Here is a 23,890-nt window from a genome sequence, read left to right as displayed (position 1 = left end):
CAAATATTTTAAAATAATCTCTGCTAGAGATAGCAGAAACATTACCACGCATATTTAATAATTCATGATAAGAAAACTGATGGATACTAATGTAAGTACTATTTTCAAGAAGAAATACAGAACATTAAATTATCAACTAGTTAGCTTGATATTACATTTATTGGAAAAAATTTGGAATCCCTACTGAAAGAATGAACAGAAGAAAATGTAGAAACAAAAAAAGATTAATCATGCATTTCATAGGAAAAGTCTTGGTTGACTAGCGTTTTTGACTTTGAGGGCATAACCAAGTAGACAATGGTAATGCACAAGTAATTTATCTGGATTTTCAAACAGTCTTTGATAAGTTGTCCCAGAATTGATTACTGAATGATGTCAGAGAATATAGAGTCAATGGATAACGTCAGAATTGATTATTAACTGTTTTCAATAGAGAGGCAGGGAGCCAAAGTGAAGGATTATTATTCCGAGAAACAGAATCTGGAAAGCAGGGTTCCTGAAATCACTAATGGGGTCACTGGCATTCACAATTTAAATTTACAGTGTAGTTTTTGGAATCTAAGTTACAATTTCCAAATTTGAGAATGGCACCAAATTTGGAATGATGATAGTTAATATCAAGAAAAAAATGCAATTAATTGTAAAAGGGAGCTAATAAATTTATAGAATGGGCAAACAATTGGCAAGTGATGTCTATCGCACATTTATCTGTCAGCATTTTGCTAGGATGAATAGGGAGGTCACTTATTAATTGGAAGGTGTAATTCTAGGTCAGGTAGAGGTATAAAGGGATTTCTTAACAAATACTGCAAGTCTTATATGGTTACACTTGATTACATAGGGTTAGAACAGTCAATTTAAAATGCACTGAGCTATAGCAGGATAGAAATGAAAATGAAAAGTTAGGGGAATTATGCTAACCCTCCCTCAAATCTTGGTTAGATCACACATAGAATGTGGCATCCAGCTTTGGTTAGAATGATAGAAGCTGTGGTGAGGGTGTAGAGAAGGTTTGGTAAGTTGATAGCAGAAAGGAATGAATATAGTGTCAGAAAAAGATTGACAGGCTGGGTGACTGCTTGAGAACAAAAAAGGGCTTGAGGAGTGTTGCATTTAAGGAGTTGCTAGCCAACTGAATGGGAGAGGGGGAAGAGAGAATTCCAATGATATATTTCTTTTCTAAATCTTGAAGGAGGGAAATATGCAGCCAAGACACCAGTATGAACTTACGTGGTCAGGTGGCCTATTCTGTGCTCATATCCTATGCGATCATATTAAATTGTCCAATATTGCATTTCAACCTATCTGGCAACTCACTGATTTTTCTTTCTTCCTATAGGTTTAGCATTTGCATCTGGCTCTGCAGCTATGATGACAATTGCACATCTGTTGAAGTCTGGTGATAACATCATTTGCATGAAAGATGTACATGGAGGTAGAGTTTGCATTGGCTGAAGTTAATACAAGAACAGAAAGGAATTCTTACTCCATTAACTGGGATAAACCACATGGGCAGACAATTTAAATAGGAAAAATATCCATTAAATTCCCTCTTTAATCCTGCCAACTGAGATACCAAGAACACCAGTGGTGGGTTGTTTTGTAAAAGGTAAAGTTGCCATAGGGTTGCTCTCTCACTAAAGGAAGGAAATTGCTGGTGACGTCAACCCGAGGGTCCTGCCTCAGACAAGGGGAAAGGTTGAGAATGTGGGACCTCAAGGTGTCCTCAGCTTGTATGAGAATTGAACCCACACTGATGATATTACTCTGCGCTGCAAACCAGTCATCTGAACTATCTGACCCTCAAGTGTTCATTTAAAATATTGTGATGAAAGGTCTATTTATAAATTTGGGATTTGGATTTCAAAGTGGAGGCGGGTGGATTTGACAATTCTTTAGTTTTTTTTAAATGGTAAGAAAATCATTTGGACATTGACCTAATACACCAGTTCTGAAAATGTGTATGATTGCAGAAAGAGCACATGTAGTGTTAATCGATGGAATGTTATACTTTTGGGTCAGTGACTGGCTATTCATCAACTTAATGAATAAAGAAGTATAAGATCTTTAATAGGTACAAAATACAATGATGCTGGAAACATTCTGTATTTCAGGTGCAAACCAATATTTCCGCAGAGTTGCATCTGAAATGGGTTTGGAAACCTCACTTGTTGACTGTACATCAATGAAGACACTGAATGCAGCTATTAAACCAAACACAAAAGTAAGACTCTGTGGTGAGCTGTGTCCTTAACCTCCAAACCATGGTCGTACTTTATAATATTGCAGCATAAACAATACTCTGTGCTTGTCCTGATGTTCAGAATTACCTACTTATTTTCATTCTTCATGGCCTTTCTCCATATTCTTTTTACAGCTTTCTTTTGACATTGCTTCTACATTTATTAAAAACACAAATTAAGGAGTATACTCTCATCATCGTTGGAGAGCATTCTAATTGATATTAACTCTTATAAATAAAGTTTCCTCATTTCACCCATTGCTTAATTGATAAATGATCTTCTAGTTATACCCCCTGATAACTGGTTCACTGAACTTTGAACTTTAGCTACCTATTTTAAAATCAAACCTCCGTAATTCTGCACAATGTCATATGCTAAAGTATGAGAAGTGTAGTGATTGTGTTTTCTAGCACTTAAAAGGCTTGAACTCATCTATGAGCTGAATTTCAAATTCCATCATTCCAATTTGAGAATTTGATTTCTCAATATGGAAATGAAAAGTTGCTTTCAATAAATGTGACCACGAGCCTGTCAGACTGAAATTTGAAAAGAAACACAACCGTTGTATCAATTTCAGTTCAGAGAAGGAAGTCAGCCATCCTTATCTGGCCTGGACAGTAACCAGTACCTATTGAATTGTTTTTGATTTGGCATGACAAATTGCTTGGAAAGTAGGGACAGGAATGACATTGATCCTGCCTTTGATGCGGACCTTAGCAAGGCTTTTATCTGACAAGAAAAGTTTTCATTGCTCCTTGTAACTGAAGCTCCTTCTTCCTGATATTGTCTATTACATTGTTTCAGGCCCACGTCATGACATAATTAATCCAGATTGGCCAAACCTTGATGCGCCGTTTGAGATATGATCTGTACAATGCCAGGACTTATATTTTTATATCACCTTTACTGAAGCAAAACATTACGGTGCTCCTCAGGAGAATTATCTGACAACAAGCTACATCAGATGATTTTAGGGCTGTTGACCAAAAGGTTGGTAAGAGAAAGGTTTTACGGAGCATGGTGTAGGAAAAAAAGAGAACTTTCGGGAGCTAATTTCAGGCTTTGAGGCATTGGCAACCATTGGATGGACAGGTTAAAATTGGAGATATTTGAGATGCCAGGAGCTCAGAACAATTACAGTTCTGGAGAAGGTTAGATAGAGAAAAGTGTAAGGTCATAAAGGGACTTTAAAAAAATAGGATGTGCAAGCGTAACAGATGGGAAAGGAATCTAAAACAAAAACCAAACGGAGTGCTAATGGTCGTAGAGAAGAGGTATTGATGAAGAATGTGTTAATGGTCGGCATTTAATAGCACAAAATGGGTCCACTTTGCTGAAAGCAAATAAGGATCATGTGTAGGGTGGTGGGATTTCTGAGGGAGTCAGAAGAGGTGACAGAGTTCATGGACTGAAGTTGTTGAACTCAATGTTAAGTCCTGAAGGCTGCAAAGTGCCTAAGCAGAAATTGAAGTGCGATTTTAGTTTACACTGGGCTTCACTGGAACACTGGAGTATGTCCAGGACAGAAATGTTGGCATGAGAGCTAATATCTTTCCAGGTTCGAAAACTGGTGGAAGAGGCTTGTGAAGTTGTGGAGTTAGTATAAAATATTATTGAGTGCACTGATGGAGGACGTTCTACACGAGTGAAGCTAGAGTAGATATGCAAGATCATTTGGGATAGTTGGAGATCACCATAAGATCCAACCAGAGAGAGACATACTTCAGCCTCCAGTTGCATGGAACTAGACAGAAACTGAGAAAGGCTAGGCACAGGGGGTCAGCTAGCAACTACAGAGCGGGGGAAGCTTGATGACTATTATCACTTTCAAGTATAAGAAACTAAGCAATGAAATAGACAAAGTAACTGGAATTATGACTTAGTCCCACATAGAATCATCATTTTGATGTTCAGAGAAGTCTAAAACATTGAAATTTAATTTGATAAAATAATTCGTACTCCCTGAGGATAACAAAGAGCAAGCATGATTGACGGATAGAGGGATACCCATTGTTAAAGCCAGGGAGATTAAATAATGGAAGAGAGAAGATTGGGAGAGAATGGGTGAAGGATGGCAATGGATGGTCACTCAGTGGGAGACACAATATCCTCCCTTCTTCTTCGTGCCCCCCAAGTAAGGAACTCTACTCTCTGGGTAACCATTATCATATAATTAGGTTCTTCCTGATACCAAGTGACCCCACAGGAAGGTGCAACATTTTCATTTTGATCAGATAGGCAAACAAAAATGCCCTCTTTCTGTGGGCACCCAGACAAATCCTCGGCTGCCTAAGAGACCCTGTTGACTTGTGCTGCAAATTCAGGGCATTGTCATAATGTGACACGTGACCCTAATTTTCTACCTCCATGTTTTCATATTTAAAATGAAGATTAGGCTTTTGCCTTTCTTTAGAATAGTACATTGTTCAACAAACTCTAGCGTGTTCATGTTACTGTCACCTAAATGATACTCCTGTGTCAGCACCTGTACCAGTCCTCTGATGTTGTAGATCTCTGCTGTTGGTTATTAACTAGCTTCAAGCCAAGAAGGAAAAATCCTTTGAAGGTATTCACAGGTCTGTCCTGCCAACCAAGAATCATATTTGTGCAGGTATTGTTTTCGGCAGCTTCTGAAGAGCTAATTTTATCCTCCTTTAGAATTTCCTTCCTGCTTGAGCATGCTTGTCCAATTCCCTCATTATAACTTCCAAGTGAACAGTCACAATTGTATCTTACTCAAATTCATTATATTCCACATTATTCCCTCCATTTAATATTTTCTTCAACCTAGTTCTATGAGCTTTACTGATTTATCTAAAGACCTACCAAGTGATGTCCTGGTGTTAGTTGCAGCACTATTAATGAAGCTATGTCATAACCTCCTCTGTGAGTGAAATTATATGTTTAATTCCTGGAATTCCTGTACAGCTTAGCATCCTCAGTTATCAAATGCAGTCTGGTGCTAGTGTGTTCTGAGCATTCCCTCAAATCATGATGCAGCATTCAATTTGACAATGTTTGCAGCACCAAGCTAGTTTCACGTCTGTTAAACTAATCATTACTAATGCTACCTTATGGTGTACATCACAATATAGAACCAGTCGTGAAAATATTAACAATCTACCTGTTGCACTAGATATCGGTTGCCATTCATAGGATCATCACTTTTATCTCCATCTTCCGTAAGAGAAAAAGAAAAACATAGGAACTGGATTGTGAGCAGTTTTAGTCTTAATTATAGTATAATTATAATTTTGTTATAATTAGACACCGAATATTTATGATAATATCATCAGGATCACATCTGGCTCTCCTATCCCTTTACTCGTCTATGTGATGATGTTTCATCCAATGTTCCATCCAGGAAATGTATTCTAAAGTTCAAGTGACTTCACCTGCTGTGTGACTTGTAGGAGCTTCATCTACAATACCCACCCTGGTTTGGGATTGGAACTCCATTGCAATCTTGGATGACAGGGTCACAGAGCAGCACAGCCACCAGAACCATTTGCCTTCAAATCTGTACTTGTCACTGGAGAAGCTTCATCTGATTGACATGGAATGATTTAATTGGCTTGGGCAGCTGAAATAGATGTGTCATAGGACTGGCTTTATCTCGTACAGAATAACAATAGACTGATTCAATAAACTGATTCAAACGTACCTCCCCTTGCATTGTTTTGCATTATCACCTGACTACCTCACTTAACTAAATTAAAGCCCCCATTTACTACTTCTTCATCTGTAAACTGCACCAAAATGTTTTGCTGAGTGAGATTCAGAAGTGAGCCTCCAATGATTCACAGCAACTGAGGTATGCCACTTTGTTCAAATGTACATTATGCAACCAAGGTTGCTACGTTGAGTGGGTAGAAGTTGATTAATAAGACATCATGATAATCCCTGTCCTCTGACAGACCCCTTGATGCTATAAAGGAATTGACTGCACTTAACCTTCAGGCATGGCCATTTGCTTGAAGCGAAAGCAGGATGTTTGCAAAGTAAGCGGCTGGCACATGCTGCAGACATGTGATATTGGTAAAGTACCATACACCACAAGATCCACTCCCTTCACTGTTCCGCTCTCTAAACTCTGACAATCTGCCTCTGTGCTGAAAAGCAACAGGAGCAACGGGGTGTGACAGCCTGCAACCTAGCACTGAAGTAGCTGTGTACTAAAAAAAGATGCAAATTAGATGATGATCTGCCTCCAAGGAAATGCAAAGTGAGAAGCACTAAAAAAGGCAAATCATCACATTTCCATATTTCCATGCACCCGAGAAATCTAACCTCCTTTAATAAATTATAAATTCAGTGGACGAAAGAATTAATTAAATCTTAGACTCAGATGTTATCATTGGAAGCCTTCGTTGCATTGACAATCCTTTCAACATTTGTCTTAACAGCTTAAAACCAAGACAGAACTCAAATCAGAAGCAAGGGAGGTCTGGGTGGCACGGTGGCACCGTGGTTAGCACTGCTGCCTCAGAGCGCCAGAGACGTGGGTTCAATTCCTGCCTCAGGCGACTCTCTGTGTGGAGTTTACCCCTCTCCCTGGGTTTGCTCTGATTTCCTCCCATAGTCCAAAAATGTGCAGGATAGGTGAATTGGCTATGCTAAATTGCCTGTAGTGTTAGTTGTAGGGGAATGGGTCTGGGTGGGTTAAGCTTCGGTGGGTCAGTGTGGACTTGTTGGGCCGAAGGGCCTGTTTCCACACTGTAAGTAATCTAATCTAAAAGGTAAATAAATTACATTAATGGTTTCACTATTTTTTTTTGTTTTACTTTTTAAAATGCAAACTCTCCCACTCTTTATTGGGGCTTCTTTATCATGACTAATTCCTCACAGCACATGCCTGACTCTCGGAGGTTGTAGATGGGAAATGATTCTAACTCTGTTTGTTCTTGTCACCCCTGGATTCTGAGAATGCTACCACCACACATACTATTCCACCCTGCCGTTGCAATTTTTCTCCAATTCTCACCTTATGTAAGCTCCTGGTTAAAATTTTACGACCTTAATTCCTTCTGCCTTGCTGCTGATAAATCATAACCCAAACTGCCGTTCCCAAACCTGGCCAACAGGGAGATCCCCTTTGTCCACTGTGTAGCCTTATGTACAGGTTTCAGGACCCAACCTGTACCCATCCCTGTTTTAGAGACAATTTCCCTGCCACACATTCTGTGAGAGACCCACCCAAAGTTTGTTTTCCCATTTCTTTATCTTCTGGGATCCCCTCATGGTCAGGAAAAATCCATGAACAATCTTTGACAGGGCTCTTATCACCTTCTAAAGTTCCAAGCCCATACGCTAGGTGGGTACAATATGAAGCAAACTTTGGATACAATTTCCACTTAATGTGGAAATCTTTATTAATTTTTTTGCACAATAGCATATGCTCACAATACCAGTTGTTCGTGAAATCCCATGTGTAGGAGCTTGTAATCAGGCAGTCACTCCACCAATGAAATCCTGCGGTTCTTCCCATGGCTACAACTATAATGTCATTGTGGGCTGCCATGTTCTGACCATGGTCCCTTGGCATATAAAGTAATATCTTAAATCAGGTCATCTAATTGGAGCTCAGTGCCTGATCAATCCCACCATGGGTATGCAAGGCCACACTTAGGTGGTTGTTTCCTGCTCTTGGCAGAGGCTCTACCCGGTTGCACATCAACAATTTGTATCCTTGGGAGGCTACACATAGGAAAACAATGCTTACAGATCCAGAGAGGCCATTGTCTAGGAAAGGTGGTGAAGACAAAGAGTGCCTGGTGGTAAACTGCTGTCTCAGGTAAATGGCCTGACCTGTCCAAGTGTCTGCATTTCTGTTTAATTTAAATTGTATTTATTTCTAAAGAGTTCAGTGCAAGCCCTAACAATGATATCCTTGGGCAGAATTCTTCTCCCTTCTACTCCATGTTCCTACTGATGTTGACCTCCACACACTGTTGCACAGTACAACTGGTAACATATGTTTTCATGAGACAAGGTAGAAGGCATTGTCAAAGCCAGATGGAAATGTTCAAAGTATCAAAATGCCTTTGGGTACACAGCATGATGGATTGGCAAGACATATGTTATTGTATTTGGAAATTGAGAGCACTGGAATGAAAACATGAGACCTAAGATCTCAGCAGTACAAGGGTGTCCTGTTAATAGTCTGAGGGGGTTGGAACAAACTTAGCAGAGCTGGGATGGGGTCTCAGATCTGGCAATATTATGATGAGGATGCTGAGATTTGTAGCACTGGGATGGACTGCTCCAGTTTAGAATCACTGAAGGGAGGGGAGTTATTCTTGGAATTAGTTGTTTTTCAAAGTTTGAGGTTGGAAAGATTCCTGGGGTAGTGTTTGACCCACGGCTGTTTCTCTGAGATGTGTGCTAATGATAACAAAGCTAAGCAGCCTCACATGCATGCTGGGAGAACTGAACAGTACCAGTCTTAGAGCCTTGAAGCAGTGAAAAGTACACTCCTGGGGGTTGGTCAAATTGCTCAGAGCTGGAATTTGATAGCTTGTGAAATCTACTGGTCATAAGCTAAAAAAACCCATTAAACTGGAACACTGAGGATAAGGCTGGAAGATGCTGGAAATTCCAGGAAAGAGATATCTTATCTTCAGAAGAAACATTACTAATTCATTCTAGTAGTTGCTTTGAGATGGTGGAAGAAAATTGACAACGTTTTGTCAATCAGCATCAGTACAGGGTTAAGATGGTGGAATAAGGAATGTTGCATGGAAATCACTGAGGCTTCTTCAAAATATATTCTCCATTCTTCCTTGAATAATGTTGCCACAGTAATCTCCCAAAGGCTGTTCAGGGATAATGCAAATGAAAGGAGGACTTGGTCTTTCATAGTTTCCAACATGTACAAGAAAAACCACATTGGCGAGACTTTGCCTGATTATATTGAAATGTACACAGTATATGGGTGGACAAGATGTACTATACTGAGACAGAAATTGCTGGAGAAACTCAACAGGTCAGGCAGCATATGTGGGGAGAAAACAGAATTAACAGTCTTAAGTCAGGTGCAGACTCTGCTTTCTCCCCATCAATGCTGCCAGACCTGCTGTGGTTCTACAACAATTTCTGTTTTTTGTTTCAAATCTCCATCATCTACAGTTCTTTATTTTATTGCACTATAATCAAGAGTTTTCATTTGACATTTCAGAGCATTGGGATAAGGAAATAGCCATAGGTGCTTAGTTTACCTTACTGTCACCAAGACAGAAAGACAGGCAAATCTCCTTCTGGCAGCAAAATACTGAAATGCAGGAATAAACCTGATAATGATATCCACAGTAACTAATCATCAGGTAAATGCACACCCCACTCCCAATTCCAAACAACCATTTTCATCCTAAACCAACCATGTTCAAGACTGTCACGGACCATTCGAAATATGGTGCCATGTCCACTTTTATGGTCATGAACTTTAAGAAAACAACAGCCTGCATTACTTTATTTTCACTTCCCTCAGAGTGCCCCTATGAAGAAATCCCTATGTTTATGTACCTTGTTTATGGTTCTTTTCACAGCTTGTTTGGATTGAGACTCCCTCTAATCCTATGATGAAAGTTATTGACATCAAAGCTTGTGCAGAAACTGCACACAAACATGGAGACATCATACTGGTTGTGGATAACACCTTCATGACATCGTATTTCCAGGTAACAGTATTGGTCCACAATTAGCCATGTTGCTCAATTGAATTAACGTATCGCAATGTAATTTCAAATATTTAGTGTGGGTTTATTTCTTTTCATTGAATTATTACTTTTTCTTTCCTCATGTCTCTAAATAAGCCTAACTATGCTCAGGACTCAGTAAAATTGCTCCTGCAGTGATAAATCCTGTTTTTAAATTGAATGATAGGTATATAAAGACTTTCTGTTATTGAACATGGACAATAATGTTGAGTCATTGTATTGCTGATGCAGAAATTGTTGCACCATTATGCCAATTGTGCATTCTATGACTCTATAGATTAGAGTATTATTTTCCATTGCAATGGAATAGTTTTTATTAGTAATTTCAGATCCAAGTCTCTTGGAATACAGTTTTTTGCAGAATATGCGAAAGGGGAACTTTATCTTCAAGCCTGTCCAATCTGATCATGTTTGATCTTTAGCTTCAATTCTGTTCTGCTGCTTTCTCAGCACACCTTGGATTTGTTTTGAAAGAAATGTAATAGCATTTCAGCAGTTAATCTGCCATATCCCCCACTCAACCATGACTATCAAGCCAGGGAATCAACCCTGGTTCAATGGAGAGTGCAGGAGGGTATGCCAGGAGCAGCATCAGGCATACCTAAAAATGAGGTACTAACCTGGTGAAGCTACCAATCAGGACTACCTGTGTGCCAAATAGCATAAACAGCAAGTGATAGGCAGAGCTAGGTGATCCCATAACCAACGGACCAGATCTAAGCTCTGCAGTCCTTCTACATCCAGTCGTGAATGGTGGTGGACAACTAAACAACTCACTGAAGGAGGAGGCTCCACAAATATCCCCATCCTCAATGATGGCGGAGCCCAGGACATCAGTGCAAAAGATGAGGCTGATGCATTCACAACAATCTTCAGTTAGAAGTACTGAGTGGACAATCCATCTTGGGCTCCTCCAGTGGTACCCGGCATCACAGATACCAGTCTCCAACCAATTCGATTCACTCCACATGAGATCAAGAAATGGCTGGAGACACTGGACACTGCAAAGGCAATGGGCCCTGATAACATTCCAGCTATAGTACCAAAGATGCGTGTTCCAGAACTTGCCACTTTTCTAGCCAAGGTCTTCCAGTATAGTTACAACACTGGCATCTACCTGACCATGTGAAAAATTGCCCAGGTATGTCCTGTAACACAAAAAGCAGGATAAATTCAACCTTGCCAATTGTGGAGCAATCAACAAACTCTCCATCATCAGTAAAGTGATGGAAGGGGTCATCGACAGAGCTATCAAACAGCACCTGCTCAGCAACAACCTGCTCAGTGACGCCCAGTTTTGGTTACGCCTGGGTCACTCAGCTCCTGATCACATTACAGTCTTGGCTCAAACATGGTCCAAAGAGCTGAATTCCAGAGGTGAGAGTGAGAGTGAGAGTGACAGGCCTTGACATCGCGACTGCATTTGACCGAGTGTGGCATCAAGGAACCCTGGCAAAGCTGGAGTCAGTGGGTATCAGGGGGCAAACACTCCGCTGGTTAGAGTCATACCTGGCACAAAGGAAGATAGTTGTGGCTGCGGAAGGCCAGTCATCACAGCTCCAGGACATCACTGCAGGAGTCCCTTAGACATGGGTAGTGTCCTAGGCCCAGCAATCTTCAGCTGCTTCATCAATGACCTTCACTCTGTCATAAGGTTAGAAATGGAGATGTTTGCCAATGATTGCAAAGTATTCAGCAGCATTCATGACTCCTCAGATACTGAAGCAGTTTGTGCTCAAATGCAACAAGATCTGGACAATATCCAGGCTTGGGCCGACAAGAGGCAAGTAACATTCGCACTACACAAATGTTAGACAATGACCATCATCAATAAGAGACACTCTAATCACCACCCCTTGACATTCAATGGTATTACCATCACTGAGTTCCCCAGTGTCAACATCTTTGGGGTTACCATTGACCAGGAACTCAACTGGACTCATCACATAAACACAATGGCTACAAGAGCAGGTCAGAGACTAGGGATACTGTGGTACGTAACTCACCTCCTGATACTCCAAAGAGTATCCATCATCAACAAGGCATAAGTCAGGATTGTGATGGAATACTCCCCACTTGCCTGAATGGGTACAATCCAATAACACTCAAGAAGCTTGGCATCATTCAGGTCAAAGCAGCCCACTTGATTGGCACCACGTCTACAGATATTCAATCCTTCCATCACCGGTGCTCAGTAGCAGCAGTGTGTACTACCTACAAGATACACAGCAGACATTCACCAAAGATCCTTAGACAGCACCTTCCAAACCTATGACCACTTCCAGCTTGAAGGACAAGGGCAGCAGGTACTTGGGAACACCACCAGCTGCAAGTTCCCCTCCAAGCCACTCACCACACTGACTTGGAAATATACCACCATTCCTTCACAGTCATTGGGTCAAATTTCTGGAATTCCCTCCCTACTGGCATTGTGGGTCAACTCATAGTAAGTGGACTGCAGCGATTCAAGAAGGCAACTCACCCCCCCACCTCAAGAGCAAATAGGAATGGGCTATCAATGCTGGCCAGCCAGCAATGTCTATATCACACAAATGAAATTTTTAAAAAAGTGACTTTTCAAATTGCAGTATAATTGGTCATTACTTCTAGTTTTGGATGCACTTTGACATCAAATCTATTACTGAAAGACGTAAGGACAGTAAAAGGCCTATTTTAATTAATCCACTTAGACTCAAACTTGATAAAACAGAATGCGTAGTCTTCTGTTCTACATGCTCATCAAATGCCTGACCTTCTGTTTATACAATGCTCAATTTCAGCTGCTTCCCTGGGGCCTCAGTATGTGAAACCTATATTTATTTGTGTATTCTTCTTCCCCGGTTTGAACATCATCTGATACTTAGATACACAGAAAATAGGAGCATGTGTATCCATTTGGCTCTTCGAGTCTGTTCCAGCGTTCAGTCTGATCATGGGCTGATTATCCAACTTATAACCTTGTTCCCGCTTTCACCCCCATACCCATTGATCCCTTTAATCCAGTAATTATGTCAATATCCTTCTTGAAAATATTCAATGTTTTGGCCTCAACTGCTTTCTGTGACAAAGAATTCCACAAGCTCACCACATTCTGGGTGAAGAAATGTCTTCTCGACTCCATCCTAAATGGCCTACCTTGTATTCTTAGACTGTCACCCCTGGTTCTGGACTCCTTGGTCCCTGGTGATGGTCCCTCACTGATGCCTTAGACAAGCATCACTGACCTGTGTCACCTGCTACAGTAGAACTTGGCTTGACAAGGACTGGGTGGCAAACCCATTCTGATGGCCATTAAGGTTATAGCTACTGTGAATTTCTCTGCTAGCAGCTCATTTCAGGGACTAACTAGGGACCAATGTGACATTTCCCTATCCTTGACCTATACATGTTCTCGGGATGTCACTGATGCCATTTTCTCCAGATCCCAGCTATTCATATCCTTCCCCTTTGGGAGAGTGAGGCAGCTCAGCCAGCGGGATTCTCCACCAATGCTGGTCTCTCCAAGTTGAAGGACAACAGCTATACAATGCACTCATTGCTTTGAACCTATCTTATCACCAACTTGTAGTATTCTTTAGCAGAGTAGTCTTCCAGCTCATAGAATAGATTACTTACAGTGTGGAAACAGGCCCTTCGGCCCAACAAGTCCACACCGACCCTCTGAAGAGCAACCCACTCAGACCCATTCCCCTACATTTACCCCTTCACCTAACACTACGGGCAATTTAGCATGGCCAATTCACCTAACCTGCACATTTTTGGACTGTGGGAGGAAACCAGAGCACCTGGAGGAAACCCACATAGACATGGGGAGAATGTGCAAACTCCACACAAATAGTTGCCTGAGGCGGGATTCCATTCCATTCCATTCCATCTATGTTCAAGTTCAATTTGACCATCAATGGCAAGTTTTCGATGTCTGTGCCAGATATCCTGGGAGTTGACATGATATCTACATGCCAGAGCACACCCAAGTTAGTGTCTCCTCCTAAATTCCTTGGGACATATACAGATTGCTGTTTGGAGTCAAGGGCTATGCTCTCCAAAGGCATGGAATGAGGATGCAATGCTGCCCATGCTTCCATTAGTGCCATAGGGAAACACATCTTTGGTCTCCTTAAGATGACATTTTGATGCCTGAAAGGTTGTGCCACATCATTGTGGCATTCTGCACCCTTCACAACAGAGGTGACAGAAGTGGGAGCTTCTTGATGCCGACAAAATGGGGGATTGACAAAATATCTGAGGATCAAGCTGAAATTGAGAATGTGGCCATTGATCAGGAGGGACATTCACGAGAACATGACAGAGCAATGCCTCACTGAGCGTGAGATGCCAGAGAAAATCTAATTAAAACTCATTTCCAGGCTGTAAAGTTGGTTTGGGCTTCCTTTTCTTATGTAAGCCTTCTGTTGGTCTTCTGGCAAGTAGCCCTACTTTGAGCAAACTACATATGGATTGTGTTATGTTTGCAGTACTTAACCTTTTCTGTTGCTCAATAATCCTTGCTCAGTGTTCCATAGCCATATGGTTATATGCCTGGAATCTATGACTGATCCAATTTTCTGTATCTACACAGCAGAGGTTCTACTGGAAATAGCATCACTCAGTGAAACAAGGCACTAATATTGCATTGTCGTAGGTTTAGGGAGTGTGTAAGGCTTCAGTCAGCATATCATGTCCAAGCATTGTGTCTCATTTTCAACAGCGGGTTGAGAAGAGACTTTGTGCAGCTTTCCTGAGCAGACCACTGCATCATGAGGGAAGGTGGAGATGTGAACTCTCCATTATGTGCAGGTGAATTCCTGATGAAGGGCTTATTCCCAAAATGTCAATTCTCCTGCTCCTCGGATGCTGCTTGACCTGCTGTGCTTTTCCAGCACCACACTCTTGACTCTGACCTCCAGCACCTGCAGTCCTCACATTCTCCTGTCCATTATGTATCTCTCAGACTTGAATGAATGTGTGTGTGTTTTTTTAAAAGCTGATAGGTGGAATTAAACGTTGCCTCCAAAGATGTGTGGAATGGTCAGTAATTCTGTACTTCCACTCTCAGCGTGAGAATAAGTGTGGAAGATGTGTGCAGGCCAGACCCTAGCACAATTCCTAAATGTTGCTTTTAATCTCAATGTTGTCCACATTAAAGTGCAACCTCCTGGCTATTAATGTCACAGATTCAAGGATCCTTGATGTCCAATGTTATGTTCAGTCAAGACATCAGTTGCATGTGAGAGATGAAAAATGTTTGGGATCCCTCAAGAGTCTGTTCATCTCTTATCTGGTTCAACATAACCAGGTTTGACGGTGACAAAGATACTGGAGCAGATATTTTAAGAGTAAAAGTCCATGATACTGCAGCAACAGATGTTGCTAGGTGTCCACTGTGAGTGAGTAGGAAATGCAGAGACAGGAAAGGTTAGCAGTTTGCGAGGATGATGTGAGTGAGAGGCTTTGAATGGACATGGTGAATGCAATATTGACAGTTGCAGTGATCCTTGGTAAGAGGTGCTTGCAGCTGCACCTTTGTTTGAGTTGTGGCCCGAAGAACACAGGCATAAGGAAGTGAGTGAAGGTTTTCTGCACTCCACCCAATGTAGAAAATCAATAACCTTCATTCTGCCCTGCAGTGTATTATACTTCACCCAGGACACTGCACTGACCTAAGCTGCCATTCCAGTCTGGGATGGCTGACTCTGTTAGTATGTTCTCCTTTACCAGTCAGCACTGCCCTCCTTGCCACCACCCCCTCCAGGTCCCTGTCAGTGCACTGTGGAGCTAAATTGCCTTTCTCAGTTATTTCCTGAAGGAAATTGGTAGAGGAATGTGAAGAGCAGTTCCTGGCTTGTGGTATCTGAAACGTTGTGGGGCTTGGCTTTAAATATGGCAACAAAGGCATGTACATTGCAGAGTCTCAGCAAAGGTGAGCACATTGCCTCTCCAGACAAATGATTCCACAACATGTCCACACTAGAGATCAGTTACATAACTAATTTGGCCCCATGACTGAATTTTTCTTTTTTCTGTCTCATGCACCAATTTCAAATGCAATGGATACATTTCTCAATGATATTTAACTGTGGTGACTTTGGCTCAAAGGTGCATTGCTGATCCTATTCCAAAATGAGAGTGATTGGTCTTCACTTTTTTGAACACACATACAAAATAGATTCAACTTTTAACTAATGACAACTTGTAGTGGACTATGGTACCTTTATTTTTTACCTTCATTAAATGAGTTGTGATGATGGATTGGAATCCGAAACTATTTACAGACCTTTTAAAATGTTTATTTCAAAAATGTGTTGTTTTTAAAAGAATAACTGTCATAGAGTCATATGCTACAGAAGAAATGTGGGTTTCAGTTCAGTGAACGTTTGGCAAAGTCCTGTGAATAAAGTGTCCCACAGATAAATTGTCAGGAAAACTTCAAACAGGGTGAAACTGAACAAAGAGATAAAAAGAAGCCAACCATCTCCTTCCTCTCAGCAGAAAGCTCCCTGTCTGTTTTCCTTTCCAGGACTACACAAGAACAGACATTAAAAAGCCAATTTCAATTCTACTGGAATGGACTACTGGGACTGAACACTGTTATGTGTGCCATCCTGCATTCAGCTGTTAGTCAACTGTGAAATTCACAGCCACAGGACTATCTCTTGGTTACATTATATTGCAAGAAACCACTACATTTCACCTAACGCTTCAGTCCATTTAAAAGGAAACAATGAAGCATTCTCTGGACAATGAACACTGGAACTTAATCATCGTCAAAAAGCATCAAAATGACAGGACCTCAACTAATCTGCAATACTAAGGATTGTGCAACTGACCATTTACCAACCAATGTCAGTGCTACTGGCACCTTCCACTGCACTGGTCACAATATTCAACTTGCTGCTCTTTGCAAACACTCAGAGTCCGATCCATATATCTTTTTTTTTAAACTTTCATCCTGTCATATTCATTCCTTATTTCTAATCATTGTGTATATGTGTTCCCTTGACAGTACTTCTCATCTTTAGTAATGAGGAAACAGCCTTTCTGTAAATTCAAGGAAACTGATGAAGTTGACTCCCCCTAATACTGACGTTAATTTGGATCTTGCAAAAAGATAGTCACAACAAAAGGAATACCTTTTAAATTAACTTGACTACAACCAACTGAGCAGGTGGGTGAACAAAGAAGAGGAGCCAGTTCATCCCTCCTCACCACGGAGGTGAACAATTTCAGGAATTCCATCTGGGAACTTGATGAATTTAGGAAACTAGCTGGGGTCTGATCATAACAAAGAAACTTGGCTGCATCCCAATCCTTGAGTTTTGATTTATTTTGACTCTTTTTAAAAAGTAATTTTTACAACAGAACTCTAATTCTGTTTAATGTTCTATTTTTGAAGTCAGTTATACCTCAATAGATTTTTGATGTTCTCACCAATGAGAGCATGAATATCAGTTGTTTGTATGCGTGTTTTTTTAATTGCCTGCATATATAGTTGCGACAATTATCATTGTTCAAGTATGAAGTGAATTGAAAGTACAGGAAGTACAGGTTCGTAACCTTGACTCCAGTAAATCTGGGCTGAAAATGTGTTGCTGGAAAAGCGCAGCAGGTTTCAGCTCTGATCTCCAGCATCTGCAGTCCTCACTTTCTCCTCCAGTAAATCTGGGGTTGACTGCTTTTGGAGGTTGGTGGGGGGAGGGATTGTGGTAGTGCATGGAGCTAGACAGTAGTCATCTGATGGTTAATTTAATCAAGTTTTTTTTTACATGTCTTTTCTATCTCTTAATTTATTTTCTTCCCCACACTGTGATTGCTGATAGGAGGCCTGTGTAACTCTCAAAAGGGTCTTTTTTCTTTGTTGTTCCTTAACTCTAGCCATACAGATTCTTCACTTTCTGACCCCAGATCACTTCTTGCTGTTGATTTAATTTCACTTCTTAGTAATATAGTAACCCCACCTCCTTTTACCCATTTGACTGTCCTTTCGATAGGATGTGTACCTTTGGATATTTCGTTCCCACCCTGGTCCCCTTGCAGCCACATCTCTGTGATACCCACAACATTGTATCTGCCAATTTCAATCAGTGCCACATGCCATTCAATCTGTGCCATATCAAATCTTGTTTGATATGCTACGTGCATTTAAATACAGCATCATATAATCATAGAATCCCCAACAAATCCATATTGACCGTCTGAAGAATAACTCACCTAAACCCATTACCCTACGCTAATACTCTACATTTCATCTAACTAATGCATCTAACCTGAACACCATGGGCAATAGCATGGCCAATTCACCTAACCTGCACATTAGATTAGATTACTTACAGTGTGGAAACAGGCCCTTCGGCCCAACAAGTCCACACCAATCCTCCGAAGAGCAATCCACCCAGACCCATTCCCCTAGATTTACTCCTTCACCTAACGCTACGGGCAATTTAGCCTGGCCAATACACCTAACCTGCACATTTTTGGACAGTGGGAGGAAACCGGAGCACCCGGAGGAAAACCACAGACAGTTGCCTGAGGCGGGAATTGAACCCGAGTCCCTGGCGCTGTGAGGCAGCAGTGCTAACCACTGAGTCACCGTGCTGCCCATAAATCAGTGGAGATGCCGGGGATTGAACCCGGGACCTCATACATTTTTGGACTATGGGAGGGAGCACCCGGAGGAAACCCATGAGAGAATGTACAACCTCCACACAGACCATGGCTGGGCTCAAATCCCTGTCCCGATCCTTAAAACATTTTCAATTCTATGGCATGGTATAAATCTTTGCCACATTTATGTTTTTTTCTCTTTCACTTTAATACTATCCTTAACTTCGTTGGTCAACTATGAGTGATTTATTCTCTTCCCAGAATTCCTCATTGTGATAGATCTTTGTTGTGAGACATAATCTATTTTCTTGAAAGTCAATCATTGTTCATCAACCACCTTTTCTGCAAAACCCCTTTCCCAGTCCACTCCAGTCAACTCTGCACTCATTGCTTTGTAATTAACGTTGATTAGGTTTAGCCCAGCTATTTCCAATCCAAGTGTCTCCCCTTTGAACTGAATGCTAAACCATGTCATGGTCACTATTTCTGAGGGCATCCTCTATTCCAGATTAATGTATTAAACCTTTCTCAATCGACACTACCAGATCCAAAATAGCCTAATCATTGGTTGGATTCAGAACATACTGTTCTAGGAAACTGTCCCAAATATTATCTATGAAACCTTCCTTGTGATTACCTCTGCCAGTTTTCTTTTCCAGTCCACGTGAAAATTGAAGTCACCCATGATTAATGTACTACATTTTTACTGCCTTCATTATCTCCTGATTTATTCTTTGTCTGAAGTATGGCTACTGCCATGGGGCCAATATACTTCTCCCAAAAGTATCTTCCTCCCCTTGTTATTCTTATCTCTCTTCATATGAGTTAATACCTTTTGACCCAAGATCATATCTCACTTATTCCATGTTGTCCTACCAAAGCCAATCCACCACCCTTCCCTCCAGTAAGTCACATACCTCTGAATATTTTATTCCAAGCTCTAATCTCCTTGTAGCCATAATGGCTTTAGGATCAGACCCAATTCATTTTTCCTCAATTCTATATACGTTCATATAAAATCATTAATTTTGCCTTTTTACCTTTTTCCCCTTTAGGCTCTATTTGCTGCATGTAAATTCAGTCCCTTCCTGTCCTAGTCTGGTATAATTCCCTAAATAGCTGCCGTGTATTAATAAAATAAGGTTCTTGCTTTTTTACTGACAATTGAGACACAGTGGTACAGTTGGTTTACATGGATTTAGATGCAGAAATTGGCCTGTTTATACTGATCGATAGTCAACCAGAAATGTATGTGTGGACCCACTTGAGGATAGAATCTCAGTGATGGTTTCTTGCTGCTGGTATTAAGTAGCATGTCAAACTTCCCTGTTTTGATTACAGTATGTTCACGAAGTGCCACTTATGCTTTTAGTCCAGAAAAGCAACAAACTCTTTGGATGTGCAGTGAGAAATTTGAGCAGTGGCAAGGACAGAAATGAGAAGATAAGACATTTTAATGTGTTGTGGTTTTATTATGTTTTTGTCTGTTTTCCATTTGACCGACAATTGTAGATAAAATCACCAATATGATGTGAAGCTCGAGTAGTTAGTGCAAGAAGTTTAATCTATTTCCAAATGATGGCTGGAGCCTTAATACTCCACTCAATTAGCTAGTTCACCCATTTTCTTATTGGGAATTAGTTAGACAATGACATTTCAAATATCATTGCTTTATATTATTAATATTATGTTATTTGATGATTAATAATCAAATGAAATATTTACTTCCAGAATATTGTAGAATTTCTTTTCTCTTTTTAGCGCCCTTTGGCACTGGGTGCTGACATCTGCACATGTTCTGCAACAAAATACGTGAATGGTGAGAGCTTTTGGTATTTAAATAAAGCATCATATTTGCAATTTAATGTTCAGACCATGAACTAACTGCACAGAGACTGGTATTTCATCATCAAGTAACCCTTTATTTCCTTGTGCACAGTACACTGACTGTGGCCAACCAGCTCAGAGACAGTCCCCTGAACTGAGGAGATTCTAAATCCCCTGTTTGTATTATTTTCCTTTCCCATATCATGTATGTAGGACACAGTGAAGAACAATAGGTGCTTAAATCTTTATTTGTATTCCACCGCCAGGAAGAAAGGGAACACCTGAGTAGTCTCCTCATCAAAGGGCAATGCTGCGTGATCAAAAAAGTGAAGGGGAGGGCAGGGATTAAATCAAAATAGAGTTAGAGGGGGAAATAATACACTCCACTCCCTGCGGCGCCCACCTCTCCCTACAAACCTTGATGGTGTCAGTAGACAGTGTGTGCTCCTTCTCCAGAGACAACTGGACTCGAATCCCTGTTTTTTTTGTTTTTAAATGTCTCCTAGCTCAGAGAACTCCTCTTCTTCTTCCTCCTCACAGTACACTGGCTGTGGGCAGCCAGCTCAGAGTCCTAAATCTGAACTGAGGAGATTATAATCTCCTTTTTCTTTCTTTCTCTAAGCACCCATGTGGTGTGTTTGCAGGTGTGAGACACAGTGAAAGACAACAGGTGTACAAAGCTTTATTCAATTTCCACCACCAGGAAGTAAAGAAACACCAGGGTGGGCAGTGACAAGTAGTGCCCTTCTCAAAGGGCAATGCTGCATGATCAAAAAGGTGAAGGGGAGGGCAGGGATTAAATCAAAATAGAATTGGAGGGGGAAATAAAACACTCCACTCCTTGTGTGTGCCCACCTCTCTCTGAACAGCTCAAGGGTGTTGGTAGACACTGCGTGCTCCTTCTCCAGGGACACACGGGCTCAGTCCCATGTTTGTATTTTTTCTTTTTTTCTCTTTTTTTCCCTCCCTCACACTGCCGCCTAACTGCGGTAGTGCTTATTTTTTCCCCCAGCACCCATGGTGTGTGTGTGTGCAGGTGTGAGACACAGTGAGAGGCACAAGGTGCACGAATCTTTATTCAATTTTCCACCACCAGGAAGAAAGGAAACACCCAAGTGGCCAGTGACAAGCAGGGCCCTTCACATCAAAGGGCAATGCTGTGTGCGGTCCCATGTTTGTTTGTTTTTGTGGAGGTCCTGGGGAGGGGCCCCAAGGCAGGTCCCAAGCAGCAACAGGGAGAGTCCTTGCACATGTGCACACACAGTCACACACTGATCCAACTCTCAAAAGGGGGAAAACACCTGAGTGGTTAGTGACAAGCACTGCCCTTCACATCAAAGGGCAATGCTGTGTGCGGTCCCATGTTTGTATTGGACAGCCAGGGCTTCCTGATTGGCACAGGTTAACAACCCCAAACAAGGATCTGATTCTCAATAAGATCCACCTGGTTCCAATCAATACAAATTTATCGTTTGGAAAATAACAAAATTCTGAAGTCACGTTTTAGTCTGTTCGATGTGTTTTCTGAAGTGTGCAATGTGGGTAAACCATTTGAATGACTATGATCTCTATAAGGATTTTTTCATCTCTCTGCAAGTTCTAACTGTTAATGGCAGGAGTTACGTGCATTAACAGTGTTACTACCTTTACCTCCAGTAAGGTAAACATATCTACTTAAACTTTTTATGAGGCTAAGGAGAGGAACAAAAAGAGGTCCTGAGGAACTATGAGAGATTTCAGATCATTCAAGGCACTTAGTCAGAATTGCTTGCTATAGGTTTGGTCCTATAATGAAATTTTAGGAATTTTCCTCTTAGGAATTTTTGGAGTACCAGAATTATCTCAGGATAGAACACATCTACAGGTAAATTGTAACAGAAACAACTCAACTGAGTTAGCCAACACCCAACACGCAGGAACAAAAGCAAAGCACTGTGGATACTGCAGATCTGAAATAAAAACAGAAACTCAACAGGTCTGGCAGCATCGTTGGAGAGACAAACAGGGTTAATGTTTCGAGTCCAACATGGACTCATATGGAACCATATTGAAATGGAAAACTCTGGGCTGCATCTTCGCAGACACAGGCTGTCTTGTTTTTAGTCAGCTTTATGGAGGTTTACTCTCCGTGAGGTCTAGTGAGTTTTCTCATACTATCTTCATGTACTTGCTACATTACCTACGCACCAAGACCCTCTGGCAGCCTGCTCATGCTATTCTCCCATACGTTTTAACACATCCTAGTACTATATTTAAAAGGCTGTTGTGTGTCCAGTCAAGTGCTGTCAGTCCAGATTTGCCCTGCACTATTTGTGTCATTTTCCTTGGACACAGCAGATAAGATAAAATTGGTGCCCACTTTGCAGTCCAGGAGCTGGAGGTACTGATGGACAGGATTTTTTAGAGGGGCAGCCACTCTCTTCCCCCAGAGGAGGCAACAAAACCAGACCCTGACAGCCAGGCCTGAGTTGCCACTTGGGTCAGTGTGGTCTCCAGAGTGTGAAGAAAGGGCTAGCAGTGTAAGAAGGAGACAATAGCTCTCACTATTGCTTGCAACATCTTTCCTCACTTACTACTCCATCCCTCCAGAATACTAACCTAGCCTGGCCTCTGTGCTACCATAGATAGAACCATAGATACATACATAGAACAAGTTACTACTTTTCCCTCAGCTGCACTAACTCTAAAAGCTCTGCCGGGTATGCACACAAATCTGTACTTTATCACGCTAACCACTGCTGCTCAGCTGCAGTGACAAGGCGACAGAGGTACATGGGAACTTCACCTCACTCCAGGTGCCCCTTCTTCATGCAGAGTTAGGGTGATGCCAATTGCTGAAGGAGGAACCACACTCAGGTTCCCCAGAAGCACTCCACTGAGGCTCTCCACCTTGCATGCCACCCTCAGCCCTGTGGGCATTCAAGTTATGGACGGTGCAGAACATTCTCAGGTTGTCCGGCCCCTCTTGTCACAAATGCCCCGGGTCACCCAATCAAAGATCCAAAGTGAACGGTCCCCACCTCAGTTAGGGTCCCTCACCCTAGCAGCAAATCCTAGGACTGCACTAAAATGTAATGAGAGGAAGGAGACTTGGTTGACACTTCATGTAAATATTTTGTCACGCTTGTTGATATATTTTCATTTTTCATCATTAAGTTGTGTATGTGAATGTCTGTCGAGCCACAACTACACAGATCCTAGCCATCCTTGGCATGACACAATGTTGAATGATCCAAGGTGTGAACTGAATAATTCCTGCATCATCAACAGACTATGGGAACTTGGGAGGTGCTTGATACTTTGCCCCCTAGACTCAATCTTCCAAGTCTCAGTACATTGTGCATCACAGCCATGAGTCGGATTGATTTATGATGATGGTCAAGAGTGCTTGTGCTCGGGAGTTTGGACTGCATACAGTCAGTTAATGCCTACGGTTCCCATACAGCATGTAGTTGTCTTTCACCTGTACTGTATGGGTATCTGTGGAATGCTGCTCCCCTTTGA

General features: G+C 41.5%; 1 protein-coding gene across 1 annotated transcript in view; it reads left to right on the top strand.

The window, feature by feature from the left end:
• LOC140465106 (cystathionine gamma-lyase-like) overlaps positions 1-23,890 on the top strand; it is a 61,811-nt gene that overhangs the window by 18,493 nt on the left and 19,428 nt on the right. The window contains exons 3-6 of the mRNA XM_072560973.1: positions 1,340-1,435; positions 2,115-2,224; positions 9,788-9,919; positions 20,321-20,378. Of these exons, the coding sequence (XP_072417074.1) occupies positions 1,340-1,435; positions 2,115-2,224; positions 9,788-9,919; positions 20,321-20,378 (396 nt within the window). The remainder of the gene's footprint in view (positions 1-1,339; positions 1,436-2,114; positions 2,225-9,787; positions 9,920-20,320; positions 20,379-23,890) is intronic.

This window comes from Chiloscyllium punctatum, chromosome 41 (assembly GCF_047496795.1).
Source record: "Chiloscyllium punctatum isolate Juve2018m chromosome 41, sChiPun1.3, whole genome shotgun sequence".
NCBI classification, from domain to species: domain Eukaryota; kingdom Metazoa; phylum Chordata; class Chondrichthyes; order Orectolobiformes; family Hemiscylliidae; genus Chiloscyllium; species Chiloscyllium punctatum.
This window is presented reverse-complemented; position numbering and strand designations above follow the sequence as displayed.